Raw genomic sequence first — 20,154 nt, forward strand, 5'->3', positions numbered from 1 at the left:
ACTCATATGTACAGAAGTGGAGTCGCTTCTTGGATTTTATGAAGAGAAAGAATTCTTAAGAACCAACTGAGATAACTCTGGTGAGACATTGGCTTCAAGAAGACTGAAGTTTCTTTAGTTCGACATCACATTACTGATAATTTGTGACCAGCCTTTTCAAAATAACAGCTCTACTCTCCTGAAAGTTGAGTGAGACACAGTTTGGTTGAAGTTGTGACCAAATATTCTAGTGTCTAAAACAAGAAATAATTGCTTGCAGTTTTAATCTTAACAAAACTCTATCCCTACTACTTTTATAGTAGTAAGTCCACTATCCGCATGGAACATGCTTCACTGACAAGGCTAACGAATTTTAAAAATCTTATAAAGGTGGTAGCTCATTGGATAACAACACTGTAAGAATATTACATTTTTTTATAGTGCATCATTCGGACCTGTGACACAAAAACGTGGAGAAGTTTTCTCTCAACAAATAGAGGACCTGTTCATTTGTGGAATGTCTATATTCAGAACATCACGTGAAGGATGAAATCATAACAATTCCTGTTATAAATTATGAGATGTGGTAGGTGAATCGACGACAAAATTAACACTTTAGAAACACTTAGAAAGAACAACTGGAAGATCTATAATCGGTGGACATTCAGTATTTATAAAGGACCAAAACTTGGATAATGTAACTTTACGTTTTTGTACAGTCAGTTACAAGTGCAGGAAAATATGTTGTATTGTTATCGCAAACCATTAGCCCATGTTTCTCCAACTCTGCTGTATCTTGTTGTCTCCTGAGCACTACAATGAGAGATTTTCCAGACTTTGCATAACACAAGGAGTGGAAGACACAAAAGGATTAACTGCATTTGAGTTAATATTCAGTGACATTCGAGTTCGGATGTTCGACAATATAGTGAATACTGTATAGTGTGCTGCTAAGAGCAAGAACCGATTGAGATAAGGTAAAATCCAAAACAAAACTGGGTGATGTCCTTTGCAGAGAGAGGATAGCCCAGATTGTCACTGTGTGTGTTTTCTTATTGCAAAGCCTCATAGGGCTATCTGCTAAGCCCACCGAGGGGACTCGAGCCCCTGATTTTAGCGTTATAAATCCGTAGATATACCGCTGTACTAGCGGGGAGCTGATTGTCACTGATCAACAGCTGAAGACTGAGAGAAAGAGACCATTGGTACATACTCATAGTTATCAACTACTTCATAAAGAGGACTGAGGTTTATCTAGTGGTCAATACATCAGCCCAATCCATTAATTATTCTAGTATGTATAGCTTGTTTTGAGAATTTGTTCATCAAAATAAACATACAGACCTATTTTGTATAAAAGTGGTGCACTTTTTTGTACAATATATTTCAAAAAAGATCGACACCTTGTTCAAATACTTCCTATGTACTTGGTGTATGGTCTTGCCTCGTTGCATACCAAAAGTTATAGGGCTTCAAATTGTTTGACTTTCTAGAAATGCCAACACATTAGGGTATCTCCAATGTACTGTATCCAGAATCCTGAAATATCATTGGACCAAAGGAAACTTTGTGTTCGTCTTTTGTTTAGAGAATAAATGTGGTAAGATTGTCTATCCCACAGAGAACACATAGGAGATGGTGTAGTACATGTTTAGGCAGCTATTCATCATGATGGAAGACTGATTTTCACATCATCCAGTGAAACATCATTGGTGCTTTCTACAAGCATCACATGGATATGATATTTCTGGGGCAAGTTTTGACAATACCTTTGTGTTTCACTACTCGCAATGCATGTATTGTACAGGAATATCTCGACTTGGAGAACATTACAAGATTGCCATAACCAGCAAATTCTCCATATTACAAACCCATTGAGAACTGCTAGCTAAAACTGAACCAGAAAATTGCTAATCCCAACAACTGTAGCTATGTTACAGCGCCATCTAGTGGCAACTGTAGATAAAATCACGGTGAATTACATCAACAACCTCATCGACAGCATGCTGCGTCACCTTGCAGAGGTTATTAGAGTACAAAAAGAATCAATCAAGTATTGAATATTTAATATAAATTGATATAACGTTACAAACGCTATTTATAATTAGTTATATTTTGTAGTTATATATGTTTTGGTAAGGTTTTGTTGTAATAGGTGAAACACATCTTTCTACAGATGTCTGATGAAATCGTTTGCTCTTCTAATAAATCGTTCATGATGTCCATAGAACCTACCTCATTATAGAAAATAAATATGTAAATGTTTAATATAGCATGCATTTCTCAGTTTCACAGAACTAAGGGTATCTGTATTCCACCTTAATAATAATAACATTGGTTCTTAAAAAATATACAAGCATTTTGGCAAGACTATACATGGATCAGGGAATCACTTTCACCAATCAACTATTTGCTGAATTGTATAAAGTATTAGGTGAGGTACAGAAAAACAGTTCATTTTATTACTCTTAGTCTGATGGTTTGGCAGAATGGTTAATATAGAATACCCTTGGGTCCAATTACACTGCCACTCTTTATGATGCTTGTCTTGTTCATTCCAAATTCAACACAAAACCTAAGAATATATTCCACAAGTGCTTGTTTATCGCATTGTTTATTGAACAAGACAATGGACATCACTATACGTTGCCAGTTTTGACACTTTTTTGACAATCCAATCAGACTGTTTTATTTACAGATTATTCTACTCAATGAAATACCGAAACAAGAAAAAACACTCACTTTTGCCCTATAAATATTAGAAACAATTACTTGAAGTCACTCATATGACTTGAGAACATAGAACATATATAGGCCTATCACACATCATCTTCTTTACCGAAATATCTACTGTAAACAACAAGAGAAAAGCATACACGATTGCTAAGAAGTTCATCATCATTGATGTAATTAGAAATGGATCACAACAATGTCTGATAGCAAAAGAACAAGGTATTGCCAGATCGACCACCAGAAGCTGGATTAAAGCTCGTCTATAAGTTGTTTACTGTAAAATTAAAGAAGTGGAACAGACAAGAAAAAAGGCACGACCAGCTCAAAATACAGATCTTGATAAAACATACTTCACATTGGACATATGGCATAACAACTGGCAGTGGAACTGGGCTCTTTTTCCTGACATTGGTTTCTTTTGTACAATGATCTATCTATAAGGCAGTTGCGGATCTTGGCTTCCATCGTCCACACAACAATGGGACACAAGTGAACCAAGCAGATACTTGCAAAGTTTGTTGAACCTATTCAAACAGGCTGAAATAAACACGTGCCATGGGTACTGATGGTATATATAACAGTTGAGCAGACATCTACAAACTGCAATTTATTCCCATGTTTGGGTTGTAAATACTACTCCCTGTTAATGTGATGTATGGTTTTCTCCCATGAGAAGACATTTCAAACTGTTCATACCAATATATGGAATGTTTAAAGTGTGTAATAGCTGATACGCATAATTTTACCCCACGACAATTTGTTAAGACCATTTAAAGATGGATGAAGTGAAATGACAAAATGAAAAAAGAATGGATGTTGAGGTGTGAAGATTGTTACTGATTGTGGTATGTGTCAAGAGAATGGAAACATCTTCGATCTGGCTAGACTTGTCTGTTATACCTGATATTTTAGCAAAGTTACAGCAAATGTAAGATATACAAAAGTTTAAGAAACGCATCAATAAGTTAATTCCATATGTCATAAACGAACGACTTGATCAACAGTGTGAGGATGAGACTGATAAGTCATGGAGGGCCTACTGATAAGGGAGAAGGGGCTGAAAGCACCTATCCTGACCACGTTATGAGTTAAGGGTTATTGGTTTTAAACTTAAATTTAATCAAATTGACGACATGCCTCAAACAGGGATATGGGAAATGGTTTGATGTGCATGCATTTTTACCATCTTTTATCAATGTAGGAATTTTTTTTTCCTGCAGTCTGATTCTGTGCAGTTTGGGCATAAGCACATGGTTAAAAAAATATAAATTTGCTTCGTTCTAGTTGTCTTTGTTTCTTCATTGTTCTCTAGCAGATACTATCTACTTTGCTAATAAGTATATTGCTACAACTTCACAAATTGGGTAGGACAGTTCACTGACAGCAATGTCCTTTAATGACCAAGTAGATATCATCTATATGTTACAGCTTTTATACGTTGGCTAAAAATAGTCAATAAAATTGTGACGTCTGTTGCTTATGAGTAAAATTGAAGTGTCCTCTTTGTTGCAGAGCATTGACGTTAGTCAGAACAAGACGATACTTGATTTGAGAAGTGAGTAGTAATATAATTGTTAACCGATTCATTGATCCGTTAGGAATGCAATCGTCCAAAGCCTACACAAGTATGCCCATTATGTTTTTTACTTAGCATTTTAAATAAATATTGTTTTGCACTTTACTCCGCGTGTTCAGTTTAGTGTTTGGTTTAAATTCAGCCAAAGAAGAATTTCGATCTACTCAGCAATTATCCTGGACGAACCTCCTGTTACAAAGTAAACTTGTCTGATACTCATGCAGAAATCAGTTTACTCTGAGAATTCCGCATTTACATGAAACGTTTTCAAGACTGTTTGTATGCACATGAAAGTAAGTTCAGGTATAAAAACAATACCTAAACTTCTTAACAAACAAGAATTAATTAAGCTACGAAACGTAAACACCTGAAGTAAGTACTGTTGAATCAGAGAAACAGAGATATAAATAGATAGACTGTAACATGTGAAACGCGGATTTAAATTCTCATTGTGGTAATCTAGAGAAAGAGGGAGAAAAAAAGAAGAAAAATGTTGGTACATAATTAGATGGCTGTATAAATAGACATAAATTAACTGATAGATGTGAGTGTATGCGTGTTTTCTCATGGCTATCTGCTGAGTACACCGAGGGGAATCGAGCCCCACACTTTAGCACTGTAAATCAGTAGACTTACTGCTGTACTAGCGGGGGACTAATTGATAGACATAGAAGTAGGTAGGTGAGTGGGTGGATGAATCTCATCAGCAGTTAACGCTGAGCGAATTATTTATTTACCGTGAAAATTTAAAATGAGAGGTAGAGAAAAGCAGACAGATATAGAGAGAGATGTAGGTCTATAGGTACATTGATTGATGAATAAATAAGGTAGACAAATCACACCACCAATGAAACTCTGAGCTAACTTTTTTGCGGTATTGATTAAAAAATTTAAACTGACCGTGAAGTTCTTCGTCCCTATTTTCTTAAAGCTCGTGGTAATCTTCAGCCATGATCTGAAAAATAATATTTTGTAAGGAAAATAACAACGACATTATTTTTATAGTTTTAAACATTCCAAAGAATAAACACCAAGAAATGTTATAAGAGTCAGTAGTAATGTGACTTTTTTATTTTGCATTCATTTTGTTTGTGTTGAGGGGTTATATTAATTGATACAAAGGTCACAACGTAAAAAATAGTAATTCAATCTGTATTGTCTTTGAGTACAAAAAATATTTTAGCCAATTCTCATATTGCTACAATAAAGGCTCTTTCTAAACATTCCTATCAGTATCCCACAGTAATAGTTGGAAGTAAATTTAGACGTTGCGCCATCCATTGTGCTTGTTTGCATAAAACCTTTAATTACCTAGCGCAACTTTAAGCACTGTCAGCACCCCTATTGACTTCTGCCATATTTGTAGGAAATTTCTTATTAACCCACAATTAAAAATGTAGTTCCTGGACCATTTTCAACTCTTTGTTTCGCTTTTTTGCTGACTCATTTTTGTCCCAATCCTCAAAGAATGGATAAGTAAAACACACACACGAACGAAAAACAGATTTAATACTATTCGCCTTTTATTGTTATTTCACTGCATTAAACAACGTTATTTGAACAAGTCAACATTCACAAAAGTTCTAACCAATATAACATACTTAGACCATCTGACCAAACTATTATAAAATGTGACACATTTTACTTACATTTGACATGTAATCAATTAAATAAATAATAATAAATGCGATGTTGAAAAAGCTTCACCTGTGTTATTATCTACGTGTTTTACGGTTAAAAAATTAATTTAAACTGACAATATACACATGTTAGAAGAAACGAAACTGTTGTTTAAAACAGATTACAACATTAAAACAGCATTCATGCGAAACAAATTGTTCATGCATGTAATATAATCATAATTAAAAAGGTTAAATAAAACGAGATAAATCACCCTAAATTAGTGCATTAAGCCATTCTTTAAAAATAGAGCATCAGATTTTCTTAGAACCGGCAAGTTGCCGCTTCATTACACTCGATGCAACGTCATAAAAACAAAGCAGTTAAGTTACGTTTCTGTTTTTGTTTTCGCCGCATTGCAGCAACCATTTTTGTGCTATGATTTCCTCAGCTCTGCACAAAGAAGCAACAACGAAAAATCCAGCCAAAAATGGCTGAGCTCTTTGCATGCATACTTTTGATGCGCTGTAAAATAGAAGCTATGTTTGAGTTCTAGACAGAACAAACTAGGAAATATATATACATATCTAAAAGTGTCATGTAGTGTGTATGATAAACTATGTCAGTATCGCCCTAACGATCGATAACCCCCTAGAGGGAGACAGTAGTCGCCCCTCACAGACTATGGCGCGTGTCCTCTGTCTACCCGTGCAATACATGCTGTACGCTATTAACCTGACCTGACTATACTCGCTTCAGCGTCTATCAGAATTGGGCTGATAAGGGAGGCGCTGCTGTAGTGTCCTGACGAGTCGTAGAATGAGCCACTCAGAGGGAAGAGTACGCGCAAGTACAGTTGCCTGTAAAAATGTCTCTGGTTACAGGAGAGAAGATATATTCTCCAGCCTTGTTGGGTACTAAGTAATTTATTATAGTTCTCTGCTCGATATGCGAGGAATCGCCGTAATTGTCATTTGAATCTTCCCCGACGTATCTAAATGGGATACGTGGAATCCGACGAGCGTCGATCAGGTCCTTTTATTTGTAGAGACTAAGCGATGGAAACCTGGTGGAAACGGAGCTGTCGTCAAATGGTGTCAACTGGTTAGATAGCACAGCCTAACTCTCCATGATATGCGATGGTTTGCTTGTGTGGTTTTGACGCAAGCAATAAACCCGGACAAATCCGATGGTCGACCTCAAAACCCAATGTTTGTGGGATGTAAGACAGTTTGGCATTCTTCCTACGTTCTAGTCTGCACACTCACATGAACCTGGGATTAAAAGATCTCTCTTCAAGCTCCCTGTGGCCTTCGCCTCTTCGATGTCGCTTAACGATGTTTACCCTTCTCTATACACTCGTCACAGCGGAGCTGATCGTTTACAAGTTAGGTAAGGTAATTTCTTTCATCGTAACCCACCAGTTACGGTAACTTAAATTTATATTTTTTAGTTATTTTTCTGTTGTTTCATATATTACATTTTGATCAAGTATATTAGAAGGAAAAAGGCCTCTATGACGTAAGAAATGTCATCTACGAATGGTTATTCTACGCATTTCAGCAGGAATAAGATGCAGGTTTGTTTTGTTGTTGTTTTAAATTGGCTCAAGAATTTCAACTTATTCGGTTAACTGGTTCAATGTGTACAACGATAGTTGAGCCTGAACAAACACGAACATTAAGGACATTATATTTTATAAGAACTTGCAGTGTGTTGAGCACAAACTCCAACTGATACGTATGTATCAACTCGAAATTCCTAACATAACCATCAGCAACAACTTGAGTTGAAAACGTGAAACATGTTTATTTTTCATATAAAATGGAAGTTTTGAATTTTAAAAAGATGAAGACAGAGAAATATTTTGAATTTATTTTCCATCATAACGTGAATTTGAAAAGCCGTGTGAAACGAGGAAAAAGCATAGATGTTTATTACTTAGTTATACTATATTGTTTTTACTCTCATAGCTGCTTATTACATTAGCTGTGCCATATTGTTTTAGCACTTCATAGATGCTTACTACTTTAGCTATGTCATATTACTTTAGCTCTCTGAGAGATGCTTATTACTTGGTTATACCATATTGTTTTAGCTCTCATAGATGCTTATTACTTTAGCTGTGCCATATTGCTTTAGCTCTCATAGATACTTATTACTTTAGCTATGTCATATTACTTTAGCTCTCTCCTAGATGCTTATTGCTTTAGCTGTGCCATATTGCTTTAGCTCTTTCATAGATGCTTATTACTTTAGCTGTGCTATATTGCTTTAGCTCTTTCATAGATGCTTATTACTTTAGCTCTTTCATAGAGTCTTATTACTTTAGCTGTGCCATATTGCTTTAGCTCTTTCATAGATGCGTATTACTTTTGCTATGGCATATTACTTTAGCTCTCTCCTAGATGCTTATTACTTTAGCTGTGCCATATAGCTTTAGCTCTTTCATAGATGCTTATTACATTAGCTGTGCCATATTGCTTTAGCTCTTTCATAGATGCTTATTGCTTTAGCTGTGCCATATTGCTTTAGCTCTTTCATAGATGCTTATTACTTTAGCTGTGCCATATTGCTTTAGCTCTTTCATAGATGCTTATTACTTTAGCTGTGCCATATTGCTTTAGCTCTTTCATAGATGCGTATTACTTTTGCTATGGCATATTACTTTAGCTCTCTCCTAGATGCTTATTACTTTAGCTGTGCCATATAGCTTTAGCTCTTTCATAGATGCTTATTACTTTAGCTGTGCCATATAGCTTTAGCTCTTTCATAGATGCTTATTACTTTAGCTGTGCCATATTGCTTTAACTGTCATCATCTACATTACTTCAATCCAATGCAAACTCATGAAATTAATATTAAAAGAAACAATAAATAATTGTTAATTTATACGAAATCTGAAAAAGAATTTTCAGATACACGTTAAAAATATTTGTTTTAGAAGTTCTAACAAGCTCAAACCGTTTGTCCTAATGACAGCATGTCTAGCTAGAAGAGCAGTCTTCATAAATATTTAAAACGATTCAGGGTGTCATCATTTTTCAAACCAGTAAAACACTCCTATTATTTTTGGCGACTAGACGACCTTCGATATTTAAAGCACATTATTTATAGAGCAGAGTGTTAAAATACCTGCCACATGTGTCAATCTAACACTTGTTAGAACACGTTCATTGTTTGACTTGGTCTGAGTCTGCAATCATAGCTGCAGGTTATATAACCTTGAGTTCTATACTCATTCCACATTTACTCTTATGTCTGTATTGGCGTAAATTTTATCATAATTATGTGTACATGATATAATCATTTGGTTTTCTTGTTATTAGCAAAGACTAAAACCAGTACACGATTCTGAACTTGGATAAGTAACTATTTCTATAACCAGCAAAGAGTAGTGGCATTTGTAAGATTTTTTATTGGGAGTAGAAGAGGCAAAGAATTAGCCTAAGAGTAGAAGAAAGTTGAAGGTTAATAAATACAAAAGAAATTGATATTCTATCTTTAAACAACGAATTTTCCTCAACCCTCTTTGCTCAGTTACGCGACGTTCTGATACTTTTTTGAAACTGCCATTAAACCAATCCCCCTAACCGCCCAAAAAACGACAACAAACAATTCTTTCATATAAGGGTGGAGTGTTACAATGTAGGTAGAACATTTTTTAAATCTTAAAAGATTAAATTTTAATTCTTCAGGTAGAGATAGTCTATTGCTCACCACGCCATCATGGTGGACACAACCCTGGTATAGACAAAAATCCGTACACGATGTTGTAGAGAGGAAAGAGGGAGGCTTTTGGATGACTTTTATTTTGTTCTTTAATACTAGTGTACAATGAAAGTAGTATACAGCGTTTTCTTGGAATCCTATACTTTTTTTGTTGTTGTTGCTGCTAGTGTAGAATAAAAGTAGTACCCGATGATATATTGGGATTCTACACATTTCTTTTCGGTTAGTATAGAATAAAAGCAGTACATTATGTTGTATTAAGATCTTATAAGTGAATTCTGCTATTACCATACCGATGCGGTATGGTACTTGTTAGTATCATTTAGATTACTTTGCTAACAGTTACACAAACACATCCAAAACGCAAATAATGATGCCACTGTTTTTATAGAGTTCTTCATTATATTAAGATGTCAGTCGTCAAATAATACTCCATCAAAGAAACGTCACTGTTCACTTGCAGAAATGAACGTGTGTTGAACAATGCCGAAACCTTGGAAAATATTGTTAACTGATATGTTTTTGATATGTTTCGAATTTCGCGCAAAGTTACTCAAGGGCTATCTGCGCTAGCCATCCCTAATTTAGCAGTGTAAGACTAGAGGGAAGGCAGTTAGTCATCACCATCCACCACCAACTCTTTTTACTAATGCTCCCACGGTTGATAGGGCGAGCATGTTTGGTGTGACGGGGATTCGAACCCGCGACCCTCGTATTACGAGTCGAGTGCCTTAACCACCTGGCCATGCTAGGCCTGTTGTTAACTCAACAAGATAAAAATATATATATTAACAAATATCTGTGTGTATGCACGAAGAATAGTACGTTCTCGTACACTAAATTTTGTTAAACGCAACAAACAAGACAGTATAATTGGTCATTGCACGCTATTATACGTTTTCAGGCTTTATTGCGATTATATAAAGTGCTTATAAACATTTTCTCGGAGAAAGAAAAAAGAAAGCGCAAAACACTGACAGCCTGACACGCTAGTGAAGGTTCTCGTGTCTGACACTAACAGTGATTAAACGCGTTTCTTTATTTTTCATTTTAATATAAATATTTCAGCAGAAATGTTAATCGGGCTGTATCTGCACAAAAATCATTATTCATGATAAAGTCCAGAAAATTAACCTTTTAGTGTCACAGCAGACAAAGAAGAATGAAGCGGCGAAGCGGCGCTAAAGAAAAGCATAACGTTTCTCTTGTCTCTGCGGCAGTCAGCCAGACAACATGATCGATGAGCAACTAGAGTCTAGGCAGAAGCCAATGAAATTGTACCAGCATCATCTTCAAACTGTCGTAGGGTAAAGCTGCTGAAACAGATACATTTCAAGGTCTGGAAGTTTTTAACCCTATTCCAGAGAGTTGAATACAACGTTGAAGGAAAATAGAAAATAGAAACTGCAGTAGTAATGAACCAATTAGATACGTTTTTAGTGACAAAATTATTAACTAGAATATTTTTGGTTTCCTTTCGAAAAAATGGCAATAGAAAAACAATGTGTCACTATTATAGGAAGTAAAGATTTATATTAAAGTTTCTTCGTTTGTACAGTTCCTTATCCTTAGTAGGCTTAGACAAGTAACTGTACGTCGGGCTACGCTTCGGTACACTCGTGTATTCCAGTAAAATCCAAAATGGCGAATTATAGAAATAATTTAAAAGTTTCATTTTTTAAAATAAAATACCTGTATGTTTGTTTTTTCTAATTACAGCTAGAGCTTTCCAATGTGCATAAAAATAATTACATTTAACGCTGTATTTTATATGAAATCTCAAATCGTTGACACAAACAATCAAATTCGTGAATTTGTAATTTTGCTTCACTTGAACCTCTTCTAAAGTTACTTTTGACATTAAATGAGAAATACAAGTCTTAAAAATAAGTGGAAATCATGATACAGAACAAAAAATACCCCAAAATAATTGAAAAAAGACAATTTCGATCTAAAATTCAATACGTACGTTTAAGAACGTTTTCTTAACACTGGCTCATGTCATATCCTAATTATACATCTTAACAATACTTTGAAGCATACCGACGTACAAAAAGCTTAAATTTATGACTTGCACCATTTCTACTACTGTTTGTACACCTAAAGTTAACGCTAAAAAGTGTTTTCTTGTTATTGTTAGAACGTTATATAATATGTTATCTGCTCTGTGGCCATTGCAGGGGTCGAAATTCAATTTTTAGCATCATAAGCCTTAAAGTTTACCGTTGAGCCACCGTGAGGTATGTAAAAAGGGCTTGTAAATTTAGTATGAATAGAGTGATAAGTGAATACGTCCTCGTCTGTACGCTTATCGTTTTAATTACAGATAGTTTTTCTTAATATTCTCTCAATTTTAATTATTTTTTTTAATTCCTGTATCTAGCTTAGAAATAACTGGAAGCCAATCTTTTCATTAATTCTGGTTTTAGCCATTTTTAAAAATGGAGAAAAGTGGAAGACGTAACACGTACAGTATTTGATTCGCTATCTAGTTCTTAACCTTTATCATAACTATTTATAATCCAAGTCAGGCTCTAACGTTAAAATCATATTTTTAACTTATTCCAAGACTTTTAAATAAACACTGAACTTTATTTCAAAGTGAAAAGCCAAATTAGTGTTTCTTAGTAATTGTTAATGCGACTAAAATTGCAAAGGTATTTCAAAAATTATTTTAGCCTTGCGGGTTAGAAACCCAAATGTACTTTTCGCAAGTATATGGTTGTTGTTGTTTTTTTAAATAAGGTTTCATGTTTCCACTAGATTTATAGTTTAATAAAATTGTTAGCTTCGTGCCAAAGAGGGTGTGGCCTCATTAAACCGTTTTATATAGTTGGTACTAATAATTAATTTTCCAGGAAAGAACATTAAACTTTGGCAACGTCTCCATTATGATTTTCTTATATCGTATACTTTGCTTGGATACTTCGTCTGAAAAAACAATATTTCTAATGTTTCTGTAAGTACTGTGACCTAAAATCACATTTTCATTTCATGTTTTAGGCACTCCTTATGGTTCTAGATAAAATAAAACTATTTATTTCTATTTCAAAGCTGATATTTTGGTTAAAATACAAAATATTGTAAACATTTTTTGTTGTTGTTTCAATATTTATTGAATGATCGAAATATTTTTGTTTCATTGATTCAGCCTATTTTAACTTCTTTTTTTTTTAGAAAATATATAAAACTCTAACGTCATAGGACTCGTAAAGGTGACGTCTAACGTTAATTCGATATATTTCGTTGCTAAAGGACAAATCAAAATTTTAAATTTAATTTTGTCGTGTAAAAATTTAGAAGTTATGAAACCATGTTTTTTTAATCAAAGAAGATGAAATGGCTTTAGGGTTTTTTTCATATATGTTATATCCTACTGCTTTAGAGAAAAAATATACCTTCTGTTTTATATTATTGTGTCTAACGACATTGCATTCTTGGTTAAGTTCTGTTTCCTGCATGTTTCAAATACTCCACTTCACTTCCAGCTGGTAGACAGACCCTATCCTGTGCAGTCAACCGCTGTTTGTTGGAAATATAATACAGGTGGCGCGCATTGGTGAGACATCTACTTGTCAATGCGTTGGAATGTTTGTTTGCTCATCCTGCTATTGGCTGATACGAAAAGCAAACGAATACTATTCTTTTTACTGCTATACACATAATAAGTACAAATTGGAAGCAGTTTGGTTTACTGAATATGTACTTTCATTGTTTTGTTTTTTCCTTTTCAAAATTTGTTAGGCCTAAAAGCGTTTATTCACTCTTTCAAAAGATCCGGCCATCAGAGATCTAAAGTGTTTTTCTTTATGTGGTTAATAAAATTAGTGAAGAAAATGTTGTGCTTTTTTATTACGTAGAATTGGTTTATTTGGTTAATGAATATACATATAATTATTTATTAATGGCCAGAAGAGATAACTGTTAGCACGAGTTTAATTTCGAACCTCAACAAATAAATAATGGTTTTACAACTACATTTGTGTTAATCCAAATCTTGTATGGCACGGATCTTTCAAAATGAAGTTCAGCTTCACAATAAGGTTGTATAATAATTGTTATAAAAAGGTCATGTTGAAATGAATAACCTACTTAAGAAATAGCTGACAATGTTTATAGCTGGAAGGATGAAACACTACATCATGTTTTTCTGACGTATATCTTGCAACTCCAAAGAAGCAATATAAATTGAACTAAGTACACTTAACGGACCAATATCCCCCGCTGGGTCAGCTGTAAGTCTTCGGACTTATAAAACAAACGTCCGGTATTACATTCCCCGCAGTGAACAATGTTGCTGTAACAAATCAAGCTGCAACAACAAGGCATCAGTTGTTTTTTCTGGCTCCAAGATAGCTTGTCGCAACAATAAACATTAAACGGTTTATTAATACATCTAACGAATTCTTCACTATATCACATTCACCGATTGTTTGTATGGTGCATTTGTTTGTTTTTGAATTTCTAACAGGAGGATTATCTATGCTAACCGTCCCCAATTTAGCAGTGTAAGATTCGAGAAAAGGCAGCTAGCCGTCAACACTCACCGCCAAGTCTTGGGCTACCCTTTCACTAACGAATAGTGGGATTCACCGTCACGTTATCAAGCCCCCACGGCTGAAAGGGCGAGCATATTTGGTGTGACAGGGATTCGAACCCGCGACCCTCAGATTACGAGTCAAACACCTTAACCATCTGGCTATGCCGGGCCTCGTAGGGTGTAACCTTCATGTTATTTTACACTTCTCGTTGGATTTTTTTGTTTCTCAAATTGAGTACTAATACGTAGTAAATAAATGAGACTGTTTGTTAGACTAATCATTTGTTCTTTGGAATTTTTTAAAAGAAAGTAGGGACTGAAATGAATCAGAAAAATTGAAAAACTGTATTCATTTTAAACCAGATATATAACGATAAGCCTCAGTACTAACATACAAGATTATTCAAAAGAAAAGTTGAATATTGTTTGAAACAAACAAATACGTATTATTACTTTAAAATGTCTGACAACCTGTTGTAGAAAACAATATTCTTCTTATTTATTCGGCCCGGCATGGACAGGTAATTAAAGCACTCGAATCATAATCCGAGGGTCGCGGGTTCGAATCCCCGTCACACCAAACATGCTCGCTCTTTCAGCTGTGGGGTTGTAATAAATGACGATCAATCCCACTATTCGTTGGTAAAAGAGTAGTACAAGAGTTAGCAGTTGGTAGTGATGACCAGTTACCTTCCCTCTAGTCTTACAGTGCTAAATTAGGGAGGGCTAGCGCAGATAGCCCTTGCGTAGTGGCCCGGCATGGCCACGCGTGTTAAGGCGTGCGACTCGTAATATGAGGGTCGCAGGTTCGAATCCCGGTCGCGCCAAACATGCTCGCCCTTTCAACCGTGGAGGCGTTATAAAGTGATGGTCAATCCCACTATTCGTTGGTAAAAAAGTAGCCCAAGAGTAGACGGTGGGTGGTGATGACTAGTTGCCTTCCCTCTAGTCTTACACTGCTAAATTAGGGACGGCTAGCAGAGATAGTCCTCGAGTACCCTTGTGCGAAATTTAAAAAACAAACAAACCAATGTGTAGCTTTGCGCGAAATTCAAAATAAACCAAATATTCAAACGGGAACTAGTTACACTGAAAATGGACTTTTTTTTCGCTCTCAATAAAAAGTTCAACATATGCATGTATATATCAATTATTTAGTAATAGCCTACAGTTAAACGGTTGAAGTTCGATTACCCTGTTAACTGCTCACGTGGCTTAGCAGTAAATTTGGTGGCTTATAATGCTAAAAATCGGGTTTCGATACCCGCATGTGGGAAAAGCAAAAGTAACCAATATTGTAGCTTTGCTATCATTAACAAACAAACATATTGGCGTCTTTCATAATGAATTACAAATTAACCATCTCCATTTACAAAATAATGACCGTCGCTAGTGATAGTAGCAACAGTGTTTGTAAGAGGAGTCGTTACACTGAATTAGGTAGTGAAAAAAGGAAAGTTCGTACGCTAATAATTAGCTAGGTTCATGTACGTTATCAATAATTTAATTTCCTTGATAGATAAAAAAAAACTCGTTTTTCACACAGAAACAGATAAGGATTAGAACAATCCAAGTTCAACAGGATGCTGGGATTTTTCGTTGTTTTTTCTGATGATATATCAAAACTAGCTTATGGTTAGCGTCTCTAATTATTAGTGGCTATAATATTAATTAATTAAGAAAAACTTCCCATAGCTTCATCCATACTCCGTATTGAACTACGTGTACAATACATTTGTAACGGCGAGGTTTTCGGTTACAAGGTCTCGTTACTGGTAATTATTAACAGTCCTCCTAATTACTGAGCTTATTTGTTTTTTCTTACATTTTAATGATTTACTCGTATTACACAGTCCATGCTCTTACTCGTAAAGGACTTTAATAATGGTATAGCTACACTAGCTGCATACAATAGAAGTGAAAGTTGACCATGCTAAATGTTGTCCCGACGTCGAGAATTCAGAGGTTTCCGGTTCCTGTGCCATGTGGCAGACGTGTGCGTCGCTACAACAGACGTTTTTGCGTGGGCATTTTCTTTTTCATTATTTTGAAAGTAAGGTTTGGTTTTAAATTATTTCTGTTTGTAAAATCAGTTGTTTATCAACTAATAAACTTACATATATTACATGTAAAAATGCTTTCGACCACGTTAAATATCAGTAAATGAGTTGATTCTTCGTAAAAACGTAACCAGATCATTTAATATACTACAAAAAGAAGATAACCGTAAGAAAATGTTAACACTAATGTAAATAGCAAATGCGTTAACGTTAGGCCTAAAAACTTGGTTTGAGTGGACTATTATGAAATTTAAATAATAATAACTTTTGCGCAAAAAATCACCTTTTCTTAAAGTAAATAAACTATAAAACATTCTTCCAAGTAAGTGGCTTAAAACATGACACTATATCTAACTGTCCAAAACACAACATTCATACGCTTGGATGTTCACAAGTCATCTTGCATCTTTACTACAAGCACACACGCTGTAGAGGTCACAGGCTTTGGAAATGTCACCTTCTGATTCTGTGGCTTGTGGATGTATTAAACTGAGAGATCCTTTTAAAACTGTAAAAATATGTTCAAAGATGTAGCTTTTTTGTCAAACTAACCGATTAGTGCTTGGCATAAAAATAAACATGAAGCATATATCTTAGAGAAACCACTAGTGCAGATAAGATTATGGTATTTAATATATAATATATGTATTAGAGAAACCACTAGTGTAAATTAGATGATAGTATTTAATATATGTATTAGAGAAACCACCAGTACTGATCAAACGGTGGTATGTAGTATGTATAATATATATATATTAGAGAAACCACCAGCACCGATCAGGTTTGGTTTGGTTTGGTTTGAATTTCACGCAAAGCTACACGAGTACGATCTGCGCTAGCCGTCCCTAATTTAGCAGTGTAAGACTAGAGGGAAGGCAGCTGGTCATCACCACCCACCGCCAACTCTTGAGCTACTCATTTACCAACGAATAGTGGGATTGGCCGTCACATTATAACGACCACACGGCTGAACGAGCGAGCATGTTTGGTGTGACGGGGATCCTCGGATTACGAGTCGAGTATGGTAACCACCTAGCCGTGCCGGACCTACTATCGATGATGGTATTTAATACACCTAGAATAAATATCTCAGATATTACCAGTACCCATGAAGTGATGGTACTTAATACGGTGAATATTATTTTAATAATTTTGTAGTAAAGTATTTAGTTCCTCCTCATTCTCAGTATCAATCTAGTATCGGTACTACAACTTTTGGAATAATATTTTTAAAACGTTTACAGACCTGTAAATATTTATATTCTAACAACTTGCTGATATAATATATTTTATTGCATGAAACGTTTCATAAAATGCCTGATTATCACGCGTCGTCATCATCTGTGTTGTCGATTTTTGTTAACAATCTACTCGGTTTGTGTACAGTTCCAGTTTGATTCCTATTCCTGGTTAAAGCGTCAACTCCTTCGTTTCTTTTAAACGTGTAGGATTCAATGCTGATTTAACACTTTTTTATCTATATATTTTTCCGGTCTTATTTATCTTGTCTAGGATTCTGACCTCTCTCCTCAAGAGGTCACCCTGAACAGACCGATTTAGGAAACGTTTATCGTCACGCTTGTTCTGTCTAGTCTCTCTGGACAGGTTAAAGAGCAACTTCTGTACAGTTTTTGGCAAGCGAACCTCAGTTTTCAGACGTAATAAACCTGCGTAGTCTCTTCACGAACTAAAAGAAGCTATCGGTGTTGTCATTAAACGATAGGAGTTCAAGACAAGGGAATGATATAAGAAAAAAACATATTTCCGCCCACCCATTAGAACGAACTATAAATGACATTCACTTGTTTCTATGTATCTATAAGAAGTCTAATCGTTTTCAACAGATTTTGCTTAAGCTAGGTAAAGTGTTACTAATCACTTGTCCTTTCACAAGGTAAAACTTTTTATTCTAAAGAAAGAACTTGAGGTACGTGTATGAGTGTGTATATATACTTGAATCAATGCAACATGACTACTAAAATTTAATGAGACCAATAAAAGTACATTGGATGAAAGTTTCAGTACAGTTAGAATTAAACCATAATACATTTTAGCATGTGTGTGTATGGAAGACAACCATATTTTCGTCACAGTATTTCAAGTTAAACACTGCCACACAGTTCCTCCCATAGTAGGAATTTATATCACTTTGTTATCTTTACCTTTTACTATTACTTTCTTGAAACTGGCGTCTATAATCAAGTTGTACCTTCATTTCCTTGGTTTGTTTGCTTATTTTAGACCAAAACCACATTGGACTATATACTATATCCACCGCGGAACGAGCCTCGGATTTTATTGCTCTAAGTTCATAAACTTACTTTTGTTATACCAGGGGACCTTTATAACTTTTCCCAATATATTTACAATTATCTTAATATACGGTTGTTTGTTTTAAACCAAAGCCACGTTGGTTTCTTATCGACACATTTTATATTATGGCGTCATTGGAACCAAAACTTCTGTCATTAGATAAACTCATATTAACTGGGAAAGCTCTAGCATAGATAGCTCATTGTGAAGGTTTGTGTTTAACAATAAACAAGACAAAAAACAAGGGAAAACCCTAGTGGTACAAAAGAGACGTTTACTTTACTGTTGCGCTCTTAAATCCATACATGCGAAGCGAAAGACTCGGCGGTTCTATTCAGCAACAATAACAAAAAAATATTGTTTTTCAAATAATAAGTTATTGTAGAAAAATTGTTTAAATCGCTTGCTTTTTTTGAGTTAGAGCTCAGTAACACGTGTTTAACTTTATGGAAATGATGAAGTATGTATGATATTATAGCATAAAAAAAGTATTTTCAGGACTGTGACCCAGTTCATGGAGAGGTCTAAATATTACATGTGAACAAGAGCCAGTTCCTGCAGCTGCAACCACCAGGTGTACAGAACGACACGCTCTCTTTATTGATATTTAATAACTAAAGTTCTTCACGAGAAATGCATTCAAATTTAAAAACGTTCAAAGGAATTTTGTGGTTATTCACAGGCACAGAACTCATTAAATTCGTGACACCATTGAGTCTTCTGATGTTCGGTTGCTGCTCAAAAGTTTAGGAAAAGTGCACAAAATGTAAGTCCGAAAGATTGTTTGTTTTTGAAATTCGCACAAAGCTACTCGAGGGCTATCTGTGCTAGCCGTCCATAATTTAGTAGTGTAAGACTAGAGGGAAGGCAGTTAGTCATCACCACCCACCGCCCACTCTTAGGCTACTCTTTTACCCACGAATAGTGGGATTGATCGTACCATTATAACGCCCCACGGCTGAAAGGGGGGAGCATGTTTGGCGCGACGGGGATGCGAACGCGCGACCCTCACATTACGAGTCGCACGCCTTAACACGCTTGGCCATGCCGGGCAAGAACGAAAATTATATTTCTGGCTGCTATTAACTGTCGGAAAGTTTAGATAGAACAAACATTTCAATCTCTCTCACCTCAAAACAAAACAAAACAAAAAGTCAGTTACTAATATGGATTTTAGAATGAGTATTCAACATCAATTTTAGTTTTCTGGTACACAGATGTATGATTTATTAGCTGTCTGTCAGTTTTTATTGTGGAATAAGATTCAATGTATGATTTTAGGTTACTTTCCAATTTATGATATATAAAGTTAACTTACTTTGACCCGAAATTCTTGTTTTAATAACGCCAACCAAAAAGATGATAATAAGTTGCGATATTTTAATTTTTTTCACGACATACTTCCCGTTCATCTTCTTGGATATTAAACACAAATCTTTTCCTGTCGTCAAGTAACCGAGTACTTTATTAACCTAGCTACAGGGTTAGGCCTTTACGATCCTTACTAGAGTACTTTTTAAACGCATAAAACTTATGCTACACCATCGATAGGGAATAAATAACAATAATAAAAAAACATTATTACCAAATATTGCCGAAAG

At 35.2% G+C, this 20,154-nt stretch overlaps 1 protein-coding gene across 2 annotated transcripts in view; it reads left to right on the top strand.

Moving 5' to 3' along the window:
- Positions 1–6,734: 6,734 nt before the first annotated feature.
- LOC143236680 (protein kinase C-binding protein NELL2-like) overlaps positions 6,735–20,154 on the top strand; it is a 100,514-nt gene continuing 87,094 nt past the window's right edge. For both annotated transcript variants that reach the window (XM_076475085.1, XM_076475087.1), the window contains exon 1: positions 6,735–7,300. In XM_076475085.1, coding sequence (XP_076331200.1) covers positions 7,177–7,300 — 124 coding nt within the window. In that variant the 5' untranslated portion in view covers positions 6,735–7,176. The remainder of the gene's footprint in view (positions 7,301–20,154) is intronic.

The sequence above is a fragment of the Tachypleus tridentatus genome, chromosome 13 (genome assembly GCF_004210375.1).
Source record: "Tachypleus tridentatus isolate NWPU-2018 chromosome 13, ASM421037v1, whole genome shotgun sequence".
NCBI lineage: Eukaryota > Metazoa > Arthropoda > Merostomata > Xiphosura > Limulidae > Tachypleus > Tachypleus tridentatus.